The sequence below is a fragment of the Oncorhynchus keta genome, chromosome 28, assembly GCF_023373465.1.
Source record: "Oncorhynchus keta strain PuntledgeMale-10-30-2019 chromosome 28, Oket_V2, whole genome shotgun sequence".
NCBI classification, from domain to species: domain Eukaryota; kingdom Metazoa; phylum Chordata; class Actinopteri; order Salmoniformes; family Salmonidae; genus Oncorhynchus; species Oncorhynchus keta.
In genome coordinates, this window is record NC_068448.1 from 47,842,521 (window position 1) to 47,864,134 (window position 21,614).

General features: G+C 42.8%; 1 protein-coding gene across 5 annotated transcripts in view; it reads right to left on the minus strand.

The window, feature by feature from the left end:
• LOC118361141 (rab effector MyRIP-like) overlaps positions 1 to 20,051 on the minus strand; it is a 141,808-nt gene extending 121,757 nt beyond the window's left edge. The window contains exons 1-2 of one of the 5 annotated variants that reach the window (XM_052483188.1): positions 19,423 to 20,051; positions 11,274 to 11,416 (exon numbers count right to left, since the gene is read on the minus strand). In XM_052483188.1, coding sequence (XP_052339148.1) covers positions 11,274 to 11,383 — 110 coding nt within the window. In that variant the 5' untranslated portion in view covers positions 11,384 to 11,416; positions 19,423 to 20,051. The remainder of the gene's footprint in view (positions 1 to 11,273; positions 11,417 to 19,422) is intronic. The other 4 variants (XM_052483186.1, XM_052483185.1, XM_052483184.1 and 1 more) reach the window with 4 other exon arrangements.
• Between the last annotated feature and the right edge of the window lie 1,563 nt (positions 20,052 to 21,614).

The following is a 21,614-nucleotide window of genomic DNA, read 5'->3' on the forward strand; positions in this document are numbered from 1 at the left end:
TTTAAGATTGATGGAGGATACTGTGTTCTTGGGGAACTTCAATGATGGAGAAATGTTTTGGTACCCTTCCCTAGATATGTGCCTCGACATAAATCTGTCTCTGAGCTATACGGACAATTCCTTCAACCACATGGCTTGGTTTTTCCTCTGAAATGCAATGTCAGTTGTGGGACCTTATATAGACAGGCGTATGCCTTTCCAAATCATGTCCAATCAATTGAATTTACCACAGGTTGACTACAATCAAATTGTTGAAGCATCTCATGGATGATCAATGTTAACAGGATGCACCTGAGCTCAATTTCAAGTCTCATAGCAAAGGGACTAAATACTTATTTAAATCAGGTATTTCAGTTTATTAAAAAATTGCAAACATTTCTAAAAACCTGTTTTTACTTTTTACTTCATTATGGAATATTGTTTGTAGATTGATGAGGAAAATATTTTATTTAATCCATTTTAGAATAAGGATATAACGTAACAAAATGTGGAAAAAGTCAAGGCGCCTGAATACGTAAATGTACTTGGATAGTAAGTTATTCTGATTCTAGTCCAACAAATTACAACACTAGCATTAATTTTACACAGTATACATTTCAGTTCCCTATTTTATGAAATGAGTCCTACAACCATCCAGAAATTATACATTCCATGATATCTAAACGACTCATTAAAAGACCCTCTCTATAAGCGACTTAACAGCCTTGTACTTGTTTGGCCGTGACACTTTAATTTTAAAATCACCACTTCATTTCCACAGGTTGACCAATTAACATCACCGCCATAAAATCTAAACCGATCAGTAATCAGCTCAAGATGTGTTATCTACATGGGAGGGGGGAGAGAACATGCTTCCAGAGACAGATACGGAAAGACCGGGAGAGAAATACCGGGAGAGAGAGCTGGAGAGAGAGCGAGACCGACAACAGAGAGAGAGAGAGAAAGAGAGAGAGAGCTACATACATGCTCAACTTGAACTCCTGATTTATTTTTGTTTTTAGAATGAGATAAGCACTCAAATCTAAAAAATAAAGACAACTAATGAACAAGAACTCTATTCAATCAGAATAGAAAAAAAGTAACTTTGTGCCCCAAATTAAGAAAACAAAAACAAAACAAAAAAAAATTGAGCTAGAACAAATCTAGCAAGGGGAGTTGATACTACATCAAACGACCAAACCGAGTGAGTAAACCAAAAAAAGAGAACAGACTCTAACTTTAAACATATGTTCTGTTTTTTTGTGTGAAGAATTGTTCACCCTTGTTGCTGGTTTTTGAGCTAAATTAGAGTTAGCTAGCAACAGACAAACAAAAACGGTTGCCACGGCAACAGTGCAGCAGAACAGATCAGCAGCAGCAGCAGTAGCAGAGTCCCCAGGCACCGTGTCCCCATCAGCGCTGAGACCATTCTCTACCCTCCAGAGGCCAAAAATGACAACGAGGAAAGCTTTTAAACAGAACCTTCTAAAGGGGAGGTAAGAAACCCTTTTCATAGACCTCTACAAAAACGGTGACGTGAGTAATCTCATCTTTCTCACTGACCAGCCAAATACATGGAGCTCAGCAGTCTGCCCATCCATAAAGAGAAAATCTGTCATGGCTGAAAGCTGAAAGTCAAAGAGACAGGACGACCCTGACAGCAGCATGATAACAATCAACTTTTACAAGACTGGGACTGTCATGGTGCAAGGTAACCTTAGGCTGTTTGAAACAGACTTTTAGACCATTAAGGAGAGAGCAGAGAGAGGACACCACCAATGACATGCCCTCCCACAAGACAAACTCCACTATCCCCACTCAAAAAGGCACATCAAGCACAGCGGAGAACACGCCCCAGGAGAGCAACCCCCTCAGTACAGAGCAGGCTCAGGCCCTCCTCACCACCATGGCTGCCATGAAGGATGAGTTCACCAAACTGGAGGGGGAGGTTGTCCTGCTCAGGGAGAGCTTGAGGCAAACAGCAACCAGACATCCACACCTTAGAGGCTCTCCTAACCAAGGTGCGGCCAGAGCAGGACAGCAGCCTTGCAACACAGCTGATAGAGGTTCAGCAAGAGAGAGATTGACTTGCAAGAACTGGCTGATGTAACAAAGGAGGTGAGCTCCAAAAAGACAGGCAGAGCAGTAATAATGAGCTGACCACACTAAGAGAGGAGCTGCAGGAGAGAAAGACAGAGGACAGGCTGCAGGAGCAGCTCGATCACCACTTTATGACCTGCCCTCACACAGCAGAGGAGCCCAACACAACCAGTCAGGCCTCCCCAGCCCTGCCTGCTGCACAACTCCTCCCCAACCCACAGAACAGCCTCCAACTGAAAGTGGCACCGGCACAGACCAGTCACACCCCAGCTCCAACACCCACCAGCCCCTCACTCCAAAACTACTGGACCAATGGCGACTCATTATCTACAGCTCCCTGTAAACCCCGTCCTTCATGGAAAAATTATGCCAAAACTCACAATCGAAAAGACTGGCAGTGAAAGAAAAGAAAGACATCTAAAGCAAAGATACGAGTAGCGTAACCAAAAGGTAGTACATGCAGGCAAGAGCGTAGGCAAAATCTATTCAATAGGATTGTTTGCTGGGAAAGTTTAACCAAAAACTATTTTTGCATTCATTTAGTTTGTTGTCGCTTTAAAATGATTTGCTTACAAGTTTGGGGGTTTTGGAGGTCTTATTTTTGGTTTACAATTGTTTGGTTTTTGATTTCAACATCCATTATTTCACCAGTCCTCAAAAATATGTTTACATTCAACTTCATTTTTCATGTCAACAATTTCATTTTGAGTTCAATACATATGGTGTGAAATTGACCCCGTACTCATCAGGCCTATAGATGGAGTGCAAACAGTACAGAAATCTATCAAAAAGAAATTAGTAGCCAAAAGATAAAATCTCTCCTGGACAAATGTTTTGCCTTAACATTGTTTAAACTGAAAATGTGGCCGTTTAGAACATAAACTTTATATTTGACAAATTAGCCTTCTTGGCTAATCTAAAGAAACATAAGAACAAACCAAAACAATAAGACAATGAAAAATGGTTTGATGATTGCAAAAATCTAAAAGTAATTGACAAATATATCTAATCAGAAAATACAGAGACCCAGACAACACAAATGTACACCTTCATTATGGGGAAACACTGAAGCAATATAAAACACACTCTAAGAACAAAAAAGGAACACCACATTAGAAATCATCTGGATGTAATTGAGGAATCCATAGAATCAAACCACTTCTGGGAGAATTTGAATATCATGAGGGATTTGGCTATCCACAAATGGGGATATGTGGAGGAATCACTTTGCAAACCTCTACAGCATTATAACAAGAGCCCAGAACAAAAAAATATATATATATATATATTGTGGATACCCCAATTACAGAAAAATTATTATTGGAAAAACTATGCACTCTCCAACCCAAAAAGGACTGTGTTGCTCATGGTATTTTAAATTAAATGATCAGATATACGTTTCACAAATTCAAATTGGCTGTACTCAAACTCTTCAACAGTTTTGGTATTTTCCCCAATATTTGGAACCAAAGATTGATCACACCAATCTATAAAAATAGAGACAAATTTGACCCAAATAATTAGAGGAATGTGTGTTAACAGCAACATGGGGAAAATTCTCTGCAGTATCATACATCATTTCCAAGATGAAAACAACATCCTAAGCAGAATCCAGATTGGATTTATTTTTATCGTACAACAGACCACATTTACACCCTCCACACACTTACACCCAAAAACAAGCAAACCAAAACAAAGTCAAAATCGACTTGTGTTTTGTAGACTTCAAGAAGGCATTTGATTAAATTTGACAAAGGTATTTTTTATAAACTAATATAAAGTGGTATTGGAGGGAAAACATGTTATAAAAACAATGTACATTTAAAACAAATGTGCGATTAAAATTGGAAACAAGCAAACAGACGACTTCTCTCAGGGATTTGGAGTGAAACAGGGCTGCCCAATAAGTCCAACACTATTTAACATCTACATGAATGAATTGGCAAAAACATTAGAAGAATCAGCAGCACCTGGTCTCACCCTACACAACACTGAAATCAAATGTCTGCTGTATGCAGATGACCTGGTGCTATGGTCTCCCACTAAGGAGAGGTTACAGCAGCATCTAGATCATCTGCACAGTTTCTGTCAGACCCGGGCTCTGACCAGAAATCAGGATGACAAATATAAATTATATTCGGACACAGTTCTATTAGAACACACCACAAACGACATGTATTACCTCCCGAGTGGTGCAGTGGTCTAAGGCACTGCATCACAGTGTTAGCTGTGCCACTAGAGATTCTGGGTTCGAGTCCAGGCTCTGTCACAGCCGGGAGATCCATGGGGTGGCACACAATTAACCATGATGACGCTGGGCCAGGGGAGGGTTTGGCCGGCAGGGATGTTCTTGTCCCATCGCGCACTAGCGACTCCTGTGACGGGCCGGGCCCAATGCATGCTGACACGGTTGCCAGGTGAACAGTGTTTCCTCCGACACATTGGTGCGGCTGGCTTCAGGGTTGAGTGGCCATTGTGTCAAGAAGCAGTGTGGCTTGTTTCGGAGGATGTACGGCTCTCGACCTTTGCCTCTCCCAAGTCCGTACGGGAGTTGCAGCGATGGGACAAGACTACCACATGGATACCACAAAATTGGGGAGAAAAAGGAGTAAAAAAATATATTTAAAAAGAATACACGTATCTAGGACTAAATATCAGCAACACAGGTAGCTTTCACATGGCTGTGAATGAGCTGAGAGACAAAGCAAGACGAAGACGAAGGCCATGCAGCCGAAACACGTTGGATTAAAAAAAATAATAAAAACTTTGTTTCTATTGATAAGGAAATGTATACGTTTAAAGTAATGACTAAATAATTCCACCCTGAAACGTAATTAACGATGTGAAATGTATTAGAATTATTAGACTACGTGAAATGTATTAGGGTAGCCTAGTGGTTAAAGCGTTGGACTAGATATCGAAAGATATCGTAAGTTCGAATCTCCGAGCTGACAAGGTACAAATCTGTCATTCTGAACAAAGCAGTTAACCCACTGTTCCTAGGCCATCATTGAAAATAAGAATGTGTTCTTAACTGACCTGCCTAGTTAAATTTAAATTTAAAAAGGAGACTATAATCCAATAATGTATGGTTGAGACAAGTTAAAGACTGCTCACATTTTGGTCGACTTCAGAAGTAATTTAAGTCTACTGAATTGAGAGCCCGACAGAGAAATAGCATTGGTCTACATGGGACAAAGGAATAGCAAACTGGCCACTGGGCATTGTTCAATTACCATGCTTTTTTTGCAGACACTTGACTTTCGCCTACGGCTGTAAAGATAAGACTTGTCAAACGCTCATTAATAGCAGTGTCTGTGAGCTAGGGACAGACTGACTGAGCATGGGAAGTGTGAGTCATTATCAAGTCAGGAACAGGCCTTTAACGGATCAATCTCCACCATCTCCAGGAGTAACCACTGCTGCTGTAGGTAGAAGCCGAGAGAACAGACAGACCTGGGGAAACTTCGAAAAACAAAGAGTGGTAGATGGATATTGTTATTTTTATCATTCTATTGTCTTCCCCTCCATCCCTTGGGAGTCAGTGCTGTTTGTTCTCTTTTCTTCAACCATCTCTCTGGCTGAGCTCTGAGACTGAATTCCCTGTGCTGGTGTAATGAGACACTCCTGCAGGCTGGCTACAGTGAGAGGAGGAAGCAGGCCAGAGGTTGGACAGCAGATACTGTAACTGTACATCATAATTGGGTAAAAAGCACATCATCTTGTACATGTTAAAAAGGAAATATACTATAGCAAGCCATACTAAGCAAGCCAACATTTAACAATGTTGACATAGAGTAGCAATAGTTTAAACAATTTAGCTCACTGGCATTACAAATTACGGAGTAAACAGAGCTTTAGCAATAGTAGTAGAACAATAGGTATACATGTTTAAAAGGCTGTGAAAATGTGATTTTCCTTTGTTTTATATACATTTCCACATTGAGGTTGGAATAATACTGTGTTATTGTGAAAATTATGATCATGTACATTTAGTGTAAGAGCTGTTTGAAAAGACAGCCTGAAATTTCAGCCTCTTTTGGTGGGATGGATTTTTGGCCTGCCTGGTGTCACCCGGTGGTAAATTAGTTAGACTAATAAGAGAGATCCAAACCTCTGCCAAAAACAGCTAGTTTTCAGTTTTCCCCACTCAGACCATTCCTAGACTTGCTTGAGAAATTGCTCTTTGCTATGGAGCTATTTTTGTTTCGTTTTCACCGTTTTAATTGAAAACCATCACAGTAAGGTACTTAATTGTTACCCAGAAATGATTTGATATTGAGATACAAATGGCTGCATTGTACCTTTAAGAAGTCCCTTACATTGCAGAACTTGAGTCGTACAGAAAAGCTGTGATTGTACCCAAGTTTGATCACATGCACATCATTTAGTTATTTACATTTTTCTGACAGGCCAGTACTTATGCGTCAGAAGGTAATATCAATTAAGTTCCTCAATATTCCTTAGTAGGAAACACTAGGGAAATTAAAATGGAGCATTTGAAGTGCCAGCTGAGACTTTTAAATTAGCCTTGTGAAGGATTCATGGGACACTTTATAACTCCGGCAGGCTGGCATCATTTAAAACAGAAGAAACAAAAGTCAGCCATGCATGGAGGGAAAAACCCCCCAGGGGGAGGAAAGTACAACAACCTGAAACAACCAAACTACCATCTGCTACTGTTTGCATAGGTTTAATAGCTTCGTTTTTATTAATGTAATGTTCAAAACAGGCCTTTCCTTCTGACTGTGTTCATATCAAAAGGAGAACAACAGGCTTTGTTTTTGGTGTTGTAACCTAGTCAAGTCGGGCTTGATCCTTCTTATAGCTCAGACACACGGGTAGGATTGTCAAGGATTGTACTGCCTGCCGACAGTACTTAGCACCCCTGAACAGTGTCGGCAGTCAATCTCTGTTATGTTCACACAGCAAAGAACTTGAAGTCATCAGCCACTCAGCCAAACCAGAAGCTGGCAGTAGCAGTGTTTGGCAATGTATGTCCATGTGTGTTGCTTTATCGTCTAGTCAATGTTAGCAAGCTAACTGTTAGCAAGCTAAGCTAATATTGCTATTGTTTTAGAAGGTGCATGTTAATACTAGCTAATAAGTTAGTGCACATCACATTATCAAAAAAGAAAAACATAAGATGTAAATACTTCATCTAGAAAAAAAATATGTTATGCAGCTTTATTGTTAAAGTGAAGATAATTCTGATGGAAAGCGTGGATTAGACCAGAAAGAAAAAGGTCAACATTATTGTGATGGATTACTAATACCGCAATACTTTTTCTGCCAGAGGTCTTCTAGGACCCCGCTCTCATCTGTTTGACCAGAAATCAAAGCCTTTGCTTTTTCCTAATGCCCATACACGTGTAACAGTTGAAAGCTGCTTGCTTAGAGAGTACCACTTCCTCCTGATTCAGCTCACACGAGGCTCGAACACAGGACCTCTGCCTAGCTAGCACACATGACAGCCCACCTGAAGCGTCTTACCAGTTGGCGCTACGCGAGAAGCTGGCAATTTGCCGGCGCGGGCTGAGTAGTAAGTTTCACACATTCTACATTCACCTCTCACACTTACTCAACAGCGACCCCACCGTTGAGCTGAGAGCAACTGCATATCCGAGTCACAACTGTAAAGGGTGTCACGCTGCTTGCTTAGGGAGTACCACTTCCTCCCGGTTCGGCTAACCCAGAGGCTCAAACCCAGGACCTCCACACTCCAACCAAACTCAGGAGTGTGAATGAATTTGAGCAAGTGTACAGCACTGCTCAGAGCCCTCGACTGGCAAATATCGATTTCTCAAGAGCAATGATTATGACACACCGTTGATTCTGTTATGAAACAGAGATAGTCCACAGAGAAATCAAAAACCAACAGAAGACGTAATAACTTTTCGGAACAATACAGACCAAATCGAACTAACATAAGACGTAACTTGATTTGTTGTCAGCGGGCATTAATTTATCTAATATACACTGCTCAAAAAAATAAAAGGGAACACTTAAACAACACAATGTAACTCGAAGTCAATCACACTTCTGTGAAATCAAACTGTCCACTTAGGAAGCAACACTGATTGACAATACATTTCACATGCTGTTGTGCAAATGGAATAGACAACAGGTGGAAATTATAGGCAATTAGTAAGACACCCCCAATAAAGGAGTGGTTCTGCAGGTGGGGACCACAGACCACTTCTCAGTTCCTATGCTTCCTGGCTGATGTTTTGGTCACTTTTGAATGCTGTTGGTGCTTTCACTCTAGTGGTAGCATGAGACAGAGTCTACAACCCACACAAGTGGCTCAGGTAGTGCAGCTCATCTAGGATGGCACATCAATGTGAGCTGTGGCAAGAAGGTTTGCTGCGTCTGTCAGCATAGTGTCCAGAGCATGGAGGCGCTACCAGGAGACAGGCCAGTACATCAGGAGACGTGGAGGAGGCCATAGGAGGGCAACAACCCAGCAGCAGGACCGCTACTTCTGCCTTTGTGCAAGGAGGAGCACTGCCAGAGCCCTGCAAAATGACCTCCCAGCAGGCCACAAATGTGCATGCGTCTGCTCAAATGGTAAGAAACAGACTTCATTAGGGTGGTATGAGGGCCCGACGTCCACAGGTGGGAGTTGTGCTTACAGCCCAACACCGTGCAGGACGTTTGGCATTTGCCAGAGAACACCAAGATTGGCAAATTCGCCACTGGCGCCCTGTGCTCTTCACAGATGAAAGCAGGTTCACACTGAGCACATGTGACAGACGTGACAGTCTGGAGACGCCGTGGAGAACGTTCTGCTGTCCTGCAACATCCTCCAGCATGACCGGTTTGGTGGTGGGTCAGTCATGGTGCGGGGTGGCATTTCTTTGGGGGGCCACACAGCCCTCCATGTGCTCGCCAGAGGTAGCCTGACTGCCATTAGGTACCGAGATGAGATCCTCAGACCCCTTGTGAGACCATATGCTGGTGCGGTTGGCCCTGGGTTCCTCCTAATGCAAGACAATGCTAGACCTCATGTGGCTGGAGTGTGTCAGCAGTTCCTGCAAGAGGAAGGCATTGATGCTATGGACTGGCCCGCCCGTTCCCCAGAACTGAATCCAATTGAGCACATCTGGGACATCATGTCTCGCTCCATCCACCAATGCCACGTTGCACCACAGACTGTCCAGGAGTTGGTGGATGCTTTAGTCCAGGTCTGGGAGGAGATCCCTCAGGAGACCATCCGCCACCTCATCAGGAGCATGCCCAGGCATTGTAGGGAGGTAGGCACGTGGAGGCCACACACACTACTGAGCCTCCTTTTGACTTGTTTTAAGGACATAACATCAAAGTTGGATCAGCCTGTAGGGTGGTTTTCAACTTGAATTTTGAGTGTGACTCCAAATCCAGACCTCCATGGGTTGATAAATGTGATTACCATTGATCATTTGTGTGTGACTTTGTTGTCCGCACATTCAACTATGTAAAGAAAAAAGAAGAATATTTCATTCATTCAGATCTAGGATGTGTTATTTTAGTGTGTTATTTTAGTGTTCCCTTTATTTTTTTTGAGCAGGTCTTTACTGGTCGAAACCACTTTGCTCCAACTCGTGTTCCTTTCAACAAAGCTTCATCATTTCTTTAATGAGCCACAGAATTCCCAAAGAAAATGTGCTTTTTACAAGGGCATTCATCCTTTTAGCTATTCATCTTTTTAAACAGAGAGAAACACCAATGGCTTGACATGGTGTTTTTTTCCAAAGGTTTCTTTGGTTTTGATCATTTGAATAAGACTTTGCTGAGAGGACATATTGTATTTCCCAGTAATTCATGGAGAAGCTAGCTAGCTGTTAGCCCGGTCTTAATTAGACAAACCCCAGAAGGGTCTAAAAATCAAGTGTTGGTGACTCAATGACTCAAGACCACCGCTGTCTGGTCAATAATAATGTAGCCTCGATCCAGCCTTCCCCCTTATAACCTGAGTAAATGTGAGATTACAGAGTCTGGCAATGCAGGATATAATACTGTTCTGTAACAATAATAAATGTTCTTCACTGGGTAAAAAACAAAACAAACCAATAACAGACTGCATTCATGTCGATACACATCATACCATGGTAGGTCAACACTGTGGTGTCCTGTAACACAATGATAGGCCTAGAAGTGTAAAAAGCTACTGCAGTACAGTGGAAAAACACTTTGGTCTCTTGATCAAATGTGGGGACTGGAGAGCATAACACTGTATAAAGTGAAACTTGACAACCCTTTAAATGAATATGTACATGTATTTCCATATTCAGTTTGATAGATCTGTATGATCATTTCGGAATGGCTCGAGGCATCCTCACAAGAGGCTTGCTGATGCATCACAAACCAGACGGTCTGATCTGCCTATAAATCTGATGACCGATTCCCACAAGAGCCTGTCAACATCAGAACACTGTATCCCCTAGCTGCAGCTTGTCACAGAGAGAGAGAGAGAGAGAGAGAGAGAGAGAGAGAGAGAGAGAGAGAGAGCGGGAGGGATAGATGGAGGGGAGAGGGAGGAGAGGGTTGAAATGTGAGGAGAAGGACAGAGGCAGGGAGGCACAATGGAGGAGGAGGGAGAAAGCCTGTCGCATCTGACAGAAGACTTTATCTCTCAGGGATGTGTGAAGAAGCAGGGTATGACATCAGAGCAGCACCCTGAGGCCTGACCCCCAACCAGACCCTGACCTCAAGACCCTGCAGCAGCACCCCGTGGCGGTGGCAAGGCCAGGAGAGATGGGGCGCAAGCTGGACCTGTCGGGCCTGACGGACGACGAGGCGGAGCACGTGCTGAAGGTGGTGCAGATGTTTGACATCCACACAGTCTGACTAGGCTGAAGAGACAGTCACGTCTTAGCCCCCCTTTAAATCCAGCAGGATCAGCACAAATATCTTTCCCGAAACATCTTTACTCAAACTCACATAGTTACGTGAAAGATTTGGATAACATGGCTATCAGCTAAAAAGAAACTCTCTTCTCCATTGGAGAAGTTTATTAACTTTCGTAAGGGGAATCGTATACCAGGTAGTCCTGGGGGCACCAAATGTTCAGCAATTTAATTTGTGTTATGGGTTGTAAATTGACACAGGAATAAAACATTTTCCGAAAACATGGTACACTTCCTAAATTATCAGACCCGCAAATCCCATTTTTCATACAGTTCCTTCACTCCCCCCCTAATCCCCCATCTCACCTGAGCCTGTCCTCCTCCTTCTTCCTCAGCTTCATGTCCCTCTGCACCACCTTCAGCACATGCTCCGCCTCGTTGTCCGTCAGGCCCGACAGGTCCAGCTTGCGCCCCATCTCTCCTGGCCTTGCCACCGCCACGGGGTGCTGCTGCAGGGGGTCAAAAGAGTAGACGAGAGGGTCCATAACTGTGTCTATAAAGACTCTCTACTGAACAAAAACAAACTCAACAATTAACGTGTTGGTCCCATGCTTCATGAGCTGAAATAAAAAGAAACAAGAAAATATTCCATATGTACAAAAAGCTTACAATGCACCCGGAAAGTATTCAGACAGTTGACTTTTTCAATATTTTGTTACGTTACAGCCTTATTCTAAAATTGATAAAATACTTATTTCCCCCTCTATCTACCCACAATAACGAAGTGAAAACAAGTTTAGAAATTTTTGCAAATGTATTTTAACTCAAAACAAATTAAGTGGCCCAGCCAGAGCCCGGACTTGAACCCTATCAAACACCTATGGAGAGACATGAAAATAGCAGTGTAGCGACGCTCCCCATCCAACCTGACAGAGCTTGAGAGGACGTGCAGAGAAGAATGGGAGAAACTCCAAATGCAGGTGTGCCAACCTTGTAGCGTCATTCCCAAGAAGACTCGAGGCTGTAATCACTGCCAAAGGTGCTTCAGCAAAGTACTGAGTAAAGTGTCTGAACACATATGTAAATTATGTATTTCAGTTGCTAACATTTCTAAAAACCTGTTTCGGCTTTGTCATTATGGGGTATTGTGTGTAGATTGATGAAGGGATTTTTTTTTTAATTCATTTTAGAACAAGGCTGTAAAGGAACAAAATGTGGAAAAAGTAAAAGGGGTCTGAATACACTGTATTTCTCTAAAATATTATGTACACATTTGTTTACATCTGTTAGTGAGCATTTATTCTTTGCCAAGATAAATTATCCACCTGACAGGTGTGGGATATCAAGAAGCTGATTATATAGCATGACCATTACACAGGTGCACCTTGTGCTGGGTATAATAAAAGGCCACTAAAATGTGCGGTTTTGTCATACAACACAATGCCACAGATGTCTCAAGTTGAGGGAGCGTGCAATTGACATGCTGACTGCAGGAATGTCCACCAGAGCTGTTGCTAGAGAATAAGCCGCCTCCAACTGCATTTGAAAGAATTTTGCAGTACATCCAACCGGCCTCACAACCGCAGACCACGCATAACACAACAGCCTAGGACCTCCACATCCGGCTTCTTCACCTGCGAGATGATCTGAAACCAGCCATCCGGACAGCTGGTGAAACTGAGGAGTATTTTTGACTGTAATAAAGCCCTTTTGTGGGGAGAAACTAATTCTGATTGGCTGGTCCTGACTGCACCCCTCATAAGAAATCCATAGATTAGGGCCTAATTCATTTAATTTCAATTGATTGATTTCCTTATATGATCTGTAGCTCAGTAAAATCGTTGAAATGCGTTTATATTTTCTGTTCAGAATTACATTCCATTTCCAGCGTTTTTGTATTGTACTGTATACGAATTTCCATGTAAATGAACAATAAAGTAACTGCATCTTACATGCATACGAGTGTGGATGCAGCACATCCCTATTGAGTGAAATGAGAGAGGATGGAAAGAGAATGGTGAATCATAAGCTCAGAGAATTATGCGCTCTGTGATTGACCTAGCCTCATCCTCAGAATCCTTTTGACAAGGATGGACGGAAGGGGTAGGCGTCATATTTAGTTTTCATACCGGGAAGGTGACAGTTGCCTTTTGAAAGATCTTTCAGGCTGGGTCTCAGTAAGCTGCTATGGTTCAGCTTAAATGCATATTGATGCCATTCACAAGACCACCCACTCTGACTTAGACATATGAGAGACCGCCGTCTCTGACTGTCCACAGGGGGAAAGTATCCTGGCATTACTGGATGGGATTTCAGCATTTCACATTCTATTGTATATCGCACTCTGCCTTGTATTTCTGCCTGACTAAGGAACAACTGCTTTCTGGACACACATTCTAATAATACTTTGAGTCTTTCTCAGTTGCACAAAAGAGGCTTCAAGGCACCCTGTGGTACAATACGTGTCCCTACTGATAAAAATTATCCTGGTGATGAGAGAGAGAGGGGAGAATACAGCACAAGGCCATCGCCCGTCCTACCCCTGGCTCTGCCGCTGGACTTCCTGGAGTTGATTGTTCTGTCTCCAACGTACGGTAGGAAAAGAGGAACAACCTATTTATTTTACTGTATCTGCCTTTGGCTCAGGCGTTGGGGAGGGCCATGGCGGTAGGCAGGTAGTACAGTCCTAGGGTGCATCCCAAATGGCACCCTATTCCCTATATATGGCAGTCCTTTTGACCAGCACCCATAGGGCCTTGGTCAAATGTAGTGCACTATATTAGGGAATAGGGTGCCATTTGGGGTCGACAAATGTATAGACTAGTGGAGGGAAAATGTATCATTACTCCAAACCCACAGGAGGAGGCAGTTATTCAGTCATGCTTTTTATAGTCATGTCAAGGACAGGGGGTGGAGGGCATCAATTATGCCTCTGTGTGTGTACGTGTACACAGTGTGTCTGCATCCGCTCGCCAGGGTGACTCAGAGATTTAGGCTCCGTGGCAGCCAACGTTCCCCACAAGACTGTTTTCATTGATGATGCATTCCCTATTACACGTGCACGCATGTCCACACACCCTCCCAGGCAGATGTCACCACATTTGTGTCACACACTGTCAATAACACACCCACTATCCCACAACCTAAAACAATAGCACAAATTAGGCTTGGATCAGCCCGAATGCAGCAGCACAGCAGGATGTGTGGATTATACAGGTTGCATCCCAAATAGGCTCTGGTCAAAAGTAGTGCACTATATAGGGTGCCATTTTGGGATGCAGGCACCAAACTGTGCTGATCTGCTACGGTGTTTGGAAATTGTGTCGACATCGTTTCATTGTCTTCTAAAAATGGGTATAGCCTATCCTTCATGACTCATGTTCACTCCCAGAAACTAGGTATATCGATTTGAAAGAGCTAAGATAGATAGCTCTTTTACCTCGTACTGTGCAACAAAAAAGATACTGTTGCATTAAAGCATGGATCGTTACTAAGTGAGTCACTGCAAGCTCTAGTGAATGAAAATAACAACTCATAACAGATGTCATGTGACTCATGTCCACGAAACACAGGGAATCAGACAGCCCCATTCAGAGTGCCTCCACTCCGGATTGAGGTTTTCCCTAGGTACAGATCTAGGATCAGCTTCTCATTCCCAAATCCTGACCTTAAACATTAGTGGGGGAAATGCAGGACTGAGCCCAGATCAGCGTCTAGGGGCAACATCACCCTACTGCCCTAGAAGAGATCGCTATGCTAATCCATCACCACTGCTTAACTCGGACTGATGAGTCATCAACACATACACTATCAATCCCACAATGCAAAGCTCCTCTTCATTATATAGTGTTTCGCCCGATGCTTTCTCTTTACGTAAACAAACCATGCTTGTTGTTGCCCAGCTTCGACTTCACTGCCCTTGTGAGTGAGTAAATGATGGCTACTGTACGAGTATTGAGAGAACAGGCATTGGGATTATGTAACATAGCAGCAACCAGGACATGACAATGGTTGGATAGAGGATGGACAGGAGAATGAAAGTCCTGTATCTCTCAGCTAAGGATGTTCAAGATAGAATAGACTCCCTATTTTTCACGGACAGAATTACACACACTCAAACGGAAAATACAAACACTGTACATGGATACGCACACAAAAAATGATTAGGCACAGATCTATAGTAGTTTAAACTGTACCATAACACACACACACACACACAGTAACATCCTTACTGCATGTATAGCAGGGGTGTAAAACTAATTTAGTCCCGGGGGCAGCATTCTGTCTTCGACGAGGTCCGGAGGGCCGCACTGAAAATTGGTAGTGCACCATTCTCTGCCGTCAAAATTCATCGTTTTGGAAATGTATTATGCTCTCCGACTGTCTAGCTATCAATTCAGTGATTATTAGCGAGCTGGTCAAGAAACTATGAATGTAGGTCCATTATCACTTCTACACGTTTCTTTCCCCCATACAGTAATGGTGTCAACGCAACCCGGCTAGGGCTTCACAGCAGATGGATACATGAAAAGCAGACCCGTGTGTGTGTGTGTGTGTGTGTGCTCAAAATGCAGCAGCAGCCAAGCGCTAAATTAACTGCTTGTTTTAGCCTCTTCGAGGCCAGCTTAAGGTTCAGTGCTCAGCCTTAACCAGGAGGGAGAGAACGGCTCTCACGGTCTACGTCTTAAAATGGCACCCCTATGGTCAAAGGTAGTGCACTATGTAGGGAACAGGGTGCCATTTGGGACGCTTCCACCGAGTGACTGAGAAGGACATTTTTTATTCTAAAAACGCATCTTATGAATAAAATGAATGAACTTATCCACTTGAGGTTTGCTGTAGGGCCTACGATGTGTGACGCATAGCATGGCTCTGTGCTATTAGGGTGAATGCTGGAGATCGAGGATGTGAAAACAATTTAAATAGATCATAGATGATACTCCATAGTGGCGCTGTCACTTTGCAAAAGGGGCACCTAAAGCACAAGAACAGATTAACTGGATTTGAAAGTCCACCAAGTCTCTTCAAAAAGTGTCCCATTTATCTGGCATAATTGCCTTTGCTTGTGTCTATTTGGCCATTTGTCTTGTCTGACTAATGTGTCAGGAAGTAGACCATTTCCAATCCATTTCCAAGGGCTTAGAAGTAACTAGGGGAGAATCTCAAGTGCATACTCCTCGCATACTCTCTCCTCACCTCCTTCTCAAAACCCATTGGATGAAAACACCAGCGGTCCCTCCCCGCTGACCTTCTCCTCCAATGGGTTTTGAGAAGGAGGCAAGAAGAGAGGACAGGACGCGAGGAGTAAGAATTTGAGATTCTCCCTAGGACTATCTGTCAGGAGTGGCATCCATTCTGGGGCTTCGCCCCGAACACCTGATCATTTGTGACTGTCAGTCAACTTGTTATCACACCCCGCACCTGCCTCCCAATTACCACCCTCTAGTTGGTGCCAAGGTGAGAATATGCTGCATTGTATTCACAACCTGCTGGCACTGCAGCATCTAATGGTTTCTGTGAATAAATTACTGTGTAACTGTGCTGATGAACAGTGGTGTGTATTCATGGATGCCAAGGGAAGCCAGGCTTCCCCCCCAAAAAATGACCAAGAAAAAAAACAAATTATTTATCCTTCATCTCCCTGTGTTTTCATAATTTTCCTTCAATTCGCAAGAGGCTGAATGTATCTCACCGGAGAAAGCCTCCGAGCGAGCAAAATAGTCCCCCTCTGTCTCTGTATGTGAAGGCCATCTATCTGATGCTGTCTGGTCATAAAGAAGATGTTGTTGACACCTGTAGCATTGAATGCAAGGGAAGCCAGCGAGCATTTGGCCTCCCTTGATAAAAAAGTATAAAATAAAAGCCAATCAGCACTGAGCTAAACTGAGTGAGCTCAATTGTGAATGGTCCTGGCCCACCTCAAAAAAAAATCTCAAGTTTGGATTTGACTTCACTCCTATCAGATCGCATCTAGAGAAATACGTAATTGACAGAAACAACTTGAATTGTTGCATCTCGTCGTGTTGTCCTCTGGTGGATGACTAGCTAAAATGGTCCCTTTCCTAAATTAGCCATGGATGGAGATAGGGATTTGGACTTGTGGTTTTACTTAATTCTCTGTACTGGCCAATGATTATAATGGGGATTCTAATCCAACCATAAATTCATACATTGTGCTCCTGGACTTAGAGAATGGAAGAAGCTAGATGTAGAAAGCTAATGTCATTGTCCATGAAAGGGCTCGTTCTAAGTGGCGCAGCGGTCTAAGGCACTGCATCTCAGTGCTAAAGGTGTCACTACAGACACCCTGGTTCGAATCCGGGCTGTATCACATCCGGCCGTGATTGGGAGTCCCATAGGGCGGCGCACAATTGGCCCAGCATCATTCAGGTTTAGCCGGTGTAGGCCTTCATTGTAAATAAGAATGTTCTTAACTGACTTGCCTAGTTACATTTTTAAAAGTTAGGCCACCTGGCTAAAATGCTTGCTTGCCTAAGGCAACAAAAAATAAAAGCATGTACTGTATGACAGATTCATCGACCGTTTCATCGACATGAAAAGAGAGGAGCATGGCATTGGTGTTTCTCCACAAGTAGGGTGTTTAATCTACTTGCAAGAACGCACACACATACACACAAATCAGAACTATGGCCAGCCACATTATATTTATCTTACGTTGATTGGACTAAATCGTTTCTGGTATCTTTTAGTTGTCACAGTATTTATGAGACTAAGCAATGGTGATTTGATGATTTTGAAAAGTTGATGTTGAAATGGTAGCTGGAATAGTGGAGGCAGCTCCTGTGTTCTCGAAGACTTGCGGTAACTCTCCGTGGTTCGAAATCAATTGGTAAATCAAGTCCGAAAAGTTCGGAAACATTACAGTAACTCGTCTGCCAATGCTGTAGGTCATGGAGCTGTATGTTACATGCAATATGCTTTGTGTACTTCACCACACACAGAGGTTGAGGTTTCTTCTTATCGTCTCAGCCTTAGGCCTATATATCATGGTCGCAAGGCATAATTATGAACTAGCAGGTTCTAGAGCAAACAACGCAATTATCACAACACATAGGTTGTAATATGACTTTTTTTCTGGCTTGGCTTCCCCAGTCATTTTACCCACCCACCACTACGACAAAAACACCTCTCACCAAATGGATGTGAAATAAAAAATTGAGACTGGTTCCTCGAATGTTAACACAAACATCACACAGGTGTATTAGATCATAGACAACTACACAATGCGGTGTGTTAATGTGAACTATTGTGGGTAGCCAATTGTAGGAGATTGTTGAATTTAAAGACAAGTGCAGTAGTATATGACCTGTTCATTTTGATGGGTTATGCCCTTGTCATCTTGTGTCCATTAAATAATAACTCGAGCATTTTGCAGTCTGCATTGTCACATAGTCAACCATTGCACACATCACACTGCTGGTCAACAGGTGAGAGCAATTGGTGTCAGTCAAGGCATCACAGACAGCAACTCTCAGTAGGCATGCTTGTTTTGCTTATATTTAGGCTCCGAATAGAAATGATACATCATGGGATATAACGTTACAGTACTGAAACAAATGCCATTAGTCCCCCAGTCCAGACTTACCCCCCTAAGGGTATGACTGCAAGCCATCACTTTTTGGCAGCCCGACATTCTTCCCCTGATTTAAATCCCCACAACCCACTCTCGTGACTTACGCTCACACATTCTCCAGCATATTCATTCATCGCCATTGTTTTTTTTAACCTAGGCCTAATCCTTCTTGCTCGGTCAGAGGTATCCAAACACGTGTTTACCTATATAGCCCTGCATATACCTGCATCATGAAATTGACAATGTTGAGACTGATATGTCGCATTCACACCAATTTTCAGGTCGCATTGCCTGAAGGAGATTCTATGTACATTGACATTTAAATCACAGTGTTATCTACACAATCAGATCGAACCTCCCTAACTGGGCACACACTGGTTAAATAAAAACGTCGATTCCACTTAATTTCATTGAAATTACGTTAGACTTTGAATTGACGTCTGTGCACTGTGGGTCATGAAATCAATTGTTGCAGTCCAGCCTATCCATCCCCCGTTCTGACTGCCACGTTTGCAATGTTTTATTGAAACAGATTATCAATGAGAAGATGGCATGCAGCAACATCAGTGATCAACATGCATAACAGGTGTTGCTGATAAACAAACGAATGTGGTGAGTGGACGTCGGTCCACGCTATGTGTTCTTGTTACCTTTATCGTAAAACACACAATCACCTATAGACTCATTAATAAAGACATTACACATTTTAATATCTGTCCTGTCCATATGGTAAGGCTATAACGAGGTAAACAAACGTTTAGATAGAAATCATGACAAGTGTCTGCCTATTTCTCAACAAGGACAAAGTTCATTTCAATCTTGCATCGTTGAATTCTTACATTTTGGTCAATGCTATTTGTGATGATATCGCAAAGGTAGACTAGAATAAACGAGAAGTTAATGTGATAATCGACCACTTACACGAGCGCCGGATGACCGCCAGCGACAGCCTCCAAACAGAGGGCTCTCTCGGACACACAACGTGGAAGGAAGCGTTCAGATAAACGGACAAGTGTAAACTTCCTTTAGATGAGTCTCAGATACTTTGACAGCCTTGTCTTCAGGTTATTTTCCCCACGCAGCGGTTGCAGCAGGCACCATTGAGGAGTCACGGGGTTTGAATTACAGAGGGAGGGCGCAGACGGGCGATGTGCTGATTTAACGCTACATATCTTTGTTCTCCTTGTTGATAATTATACTGTTCAATTTCTATTCAAATATGTGTAGCATAGGCTACAATTGGAAAGATAGCAAGGCGAACCTCACTTTCGAGGTCTCTGTCAGGCAACGTCGTGAGATCCAGCTGCTGATTCCATCTCTGTCAACACCTGGGCATCCTGTGGGGCAGCCAATGGGAGAGCTGCAAGCCAACACCGCTACTCTTTTCTCGAAGAAGCATTGCGCGCCCCGCTACCGCAGAATTAACTCGCGCGATGCATACATTCACAATGCCCCTGACACTCTGTCTTCGGTCAGTGCTATCCGGGTCCTTGGAATGTCCCTACCCCTATTGAAGTTCACATGTAAACGTTTAATTAAGGTAAGGATTATGGTTTTGGTTAAGGTTTAGGATAGGGACGTTCCAAGGATTCCGGATAGCACCTCTGTTGAGATGTGTGCGGAGAGACAAAAACGAGTTAACTAATTGGACATATCTCCTGTCTTTCTCAGCATTGGTTCAAATGACTCAATTAAAGTGATGATCCAGAACTTTTGTTTAATTTCAGCCAGCAATTTTGAAAGTGGTGCTCATGAACCAAAACGGGTCCCCGTTTTTTGTTTAATATGTAATCCTATTGCGTAGTACATCTAGTGGCATGTAAATCTTGGTGGGGCAACTTTTTTTATTTGGGATGCATGCAAGAAAAGCCACGACACAATAACAACAATACATTAATTGCAGTGCCCACAAACTGTTAGGGCCTACATAAAACTGTCCCAACAGCAGTCCCAACACCTTACCACTGCTACACCTGGCTATCAGTGGAGCCTTGTCTGGCAACGAAAGAGGCAATCCAGAATTTCGATTAAGACATTAATGAGCAAGCGAGGACGTCCATAGTCAATATAACTATTTGTTCAGCACTTTTGAAAAGTGCAGCGACCGAATTCAGAACATGGGCCGTTCTTAGAGTGTTCTCCCTGTACACCAAGTCAGAACTGTAGGATAAATAAATGGGGCATATATGCAGACAATGAAAGCTCTTACAATATTCAAATATTACATTTCTCCAAAACAGGTTAAAGGCTACATGTGCACCACCAAGTCAGAACAATTGGCAAAATTAAGAGGTGAAAATAGACCAAATTATTAGGGTGAGGCACAAGGGCAACTAACAGCTTACTACACAACATAAACTTAGTATTACTTTCTTAGCCACAGTATACATATCTCCCTGGCATATTATAATTTATGCAGAAGCATACAATACATTTTTGGACTCACATTGTTGTGCTGTGCTCAATTGAACAGGAAGGTGGCACAGCTGTCCTTCGTGAGCCATTTTCTGGATTCATGGTGCTTTCAAGACAACTGGGAATAAAATTAAAAAAGTTCAATCATGATGACGTCAGTAATCTTCCGATCGTAGCCCTAGAAACAGGCCCGAGTTCCAGATTTACAGTTGGATGAAAGTTCAAAACTCATTTTCTCAGTCGTAGCTCATTTTTTTTCCAATTTCCCAGTCATCTTGAACTCACAAAGTTCATAAAGTCAGATTTTGCAGTTCTGAGTTAACAGCTGTCTTAAGCGTGGCACAAATCATGTTTCATAGACAGCATGTCCAATGTTGAATGTTTATCATTTTAAACGAGGAAAAGAGACCCTTAATCTTAGACTTTGAACAACACAGCCACTCCACTGAATAGCAATGCTTAAAGTTAGCCACTGATCCCTCCCAAACCACGCATTGTTGAATTTGTGACTTCCAACTTGTTTTATCTATAATTTCTCTTCATTATTGCTCTTCATATGACAATGATTATAAAGGAGTTGCCAGTAGATTGTCGACTTGATTCAGACTAAGATTTTGAAAGTATGATGTTGACATGGTCAGTCCAATCAAAGCTACTGTAGATATAACGTGATTTGATGTCATTTTAACTGTGGCCAA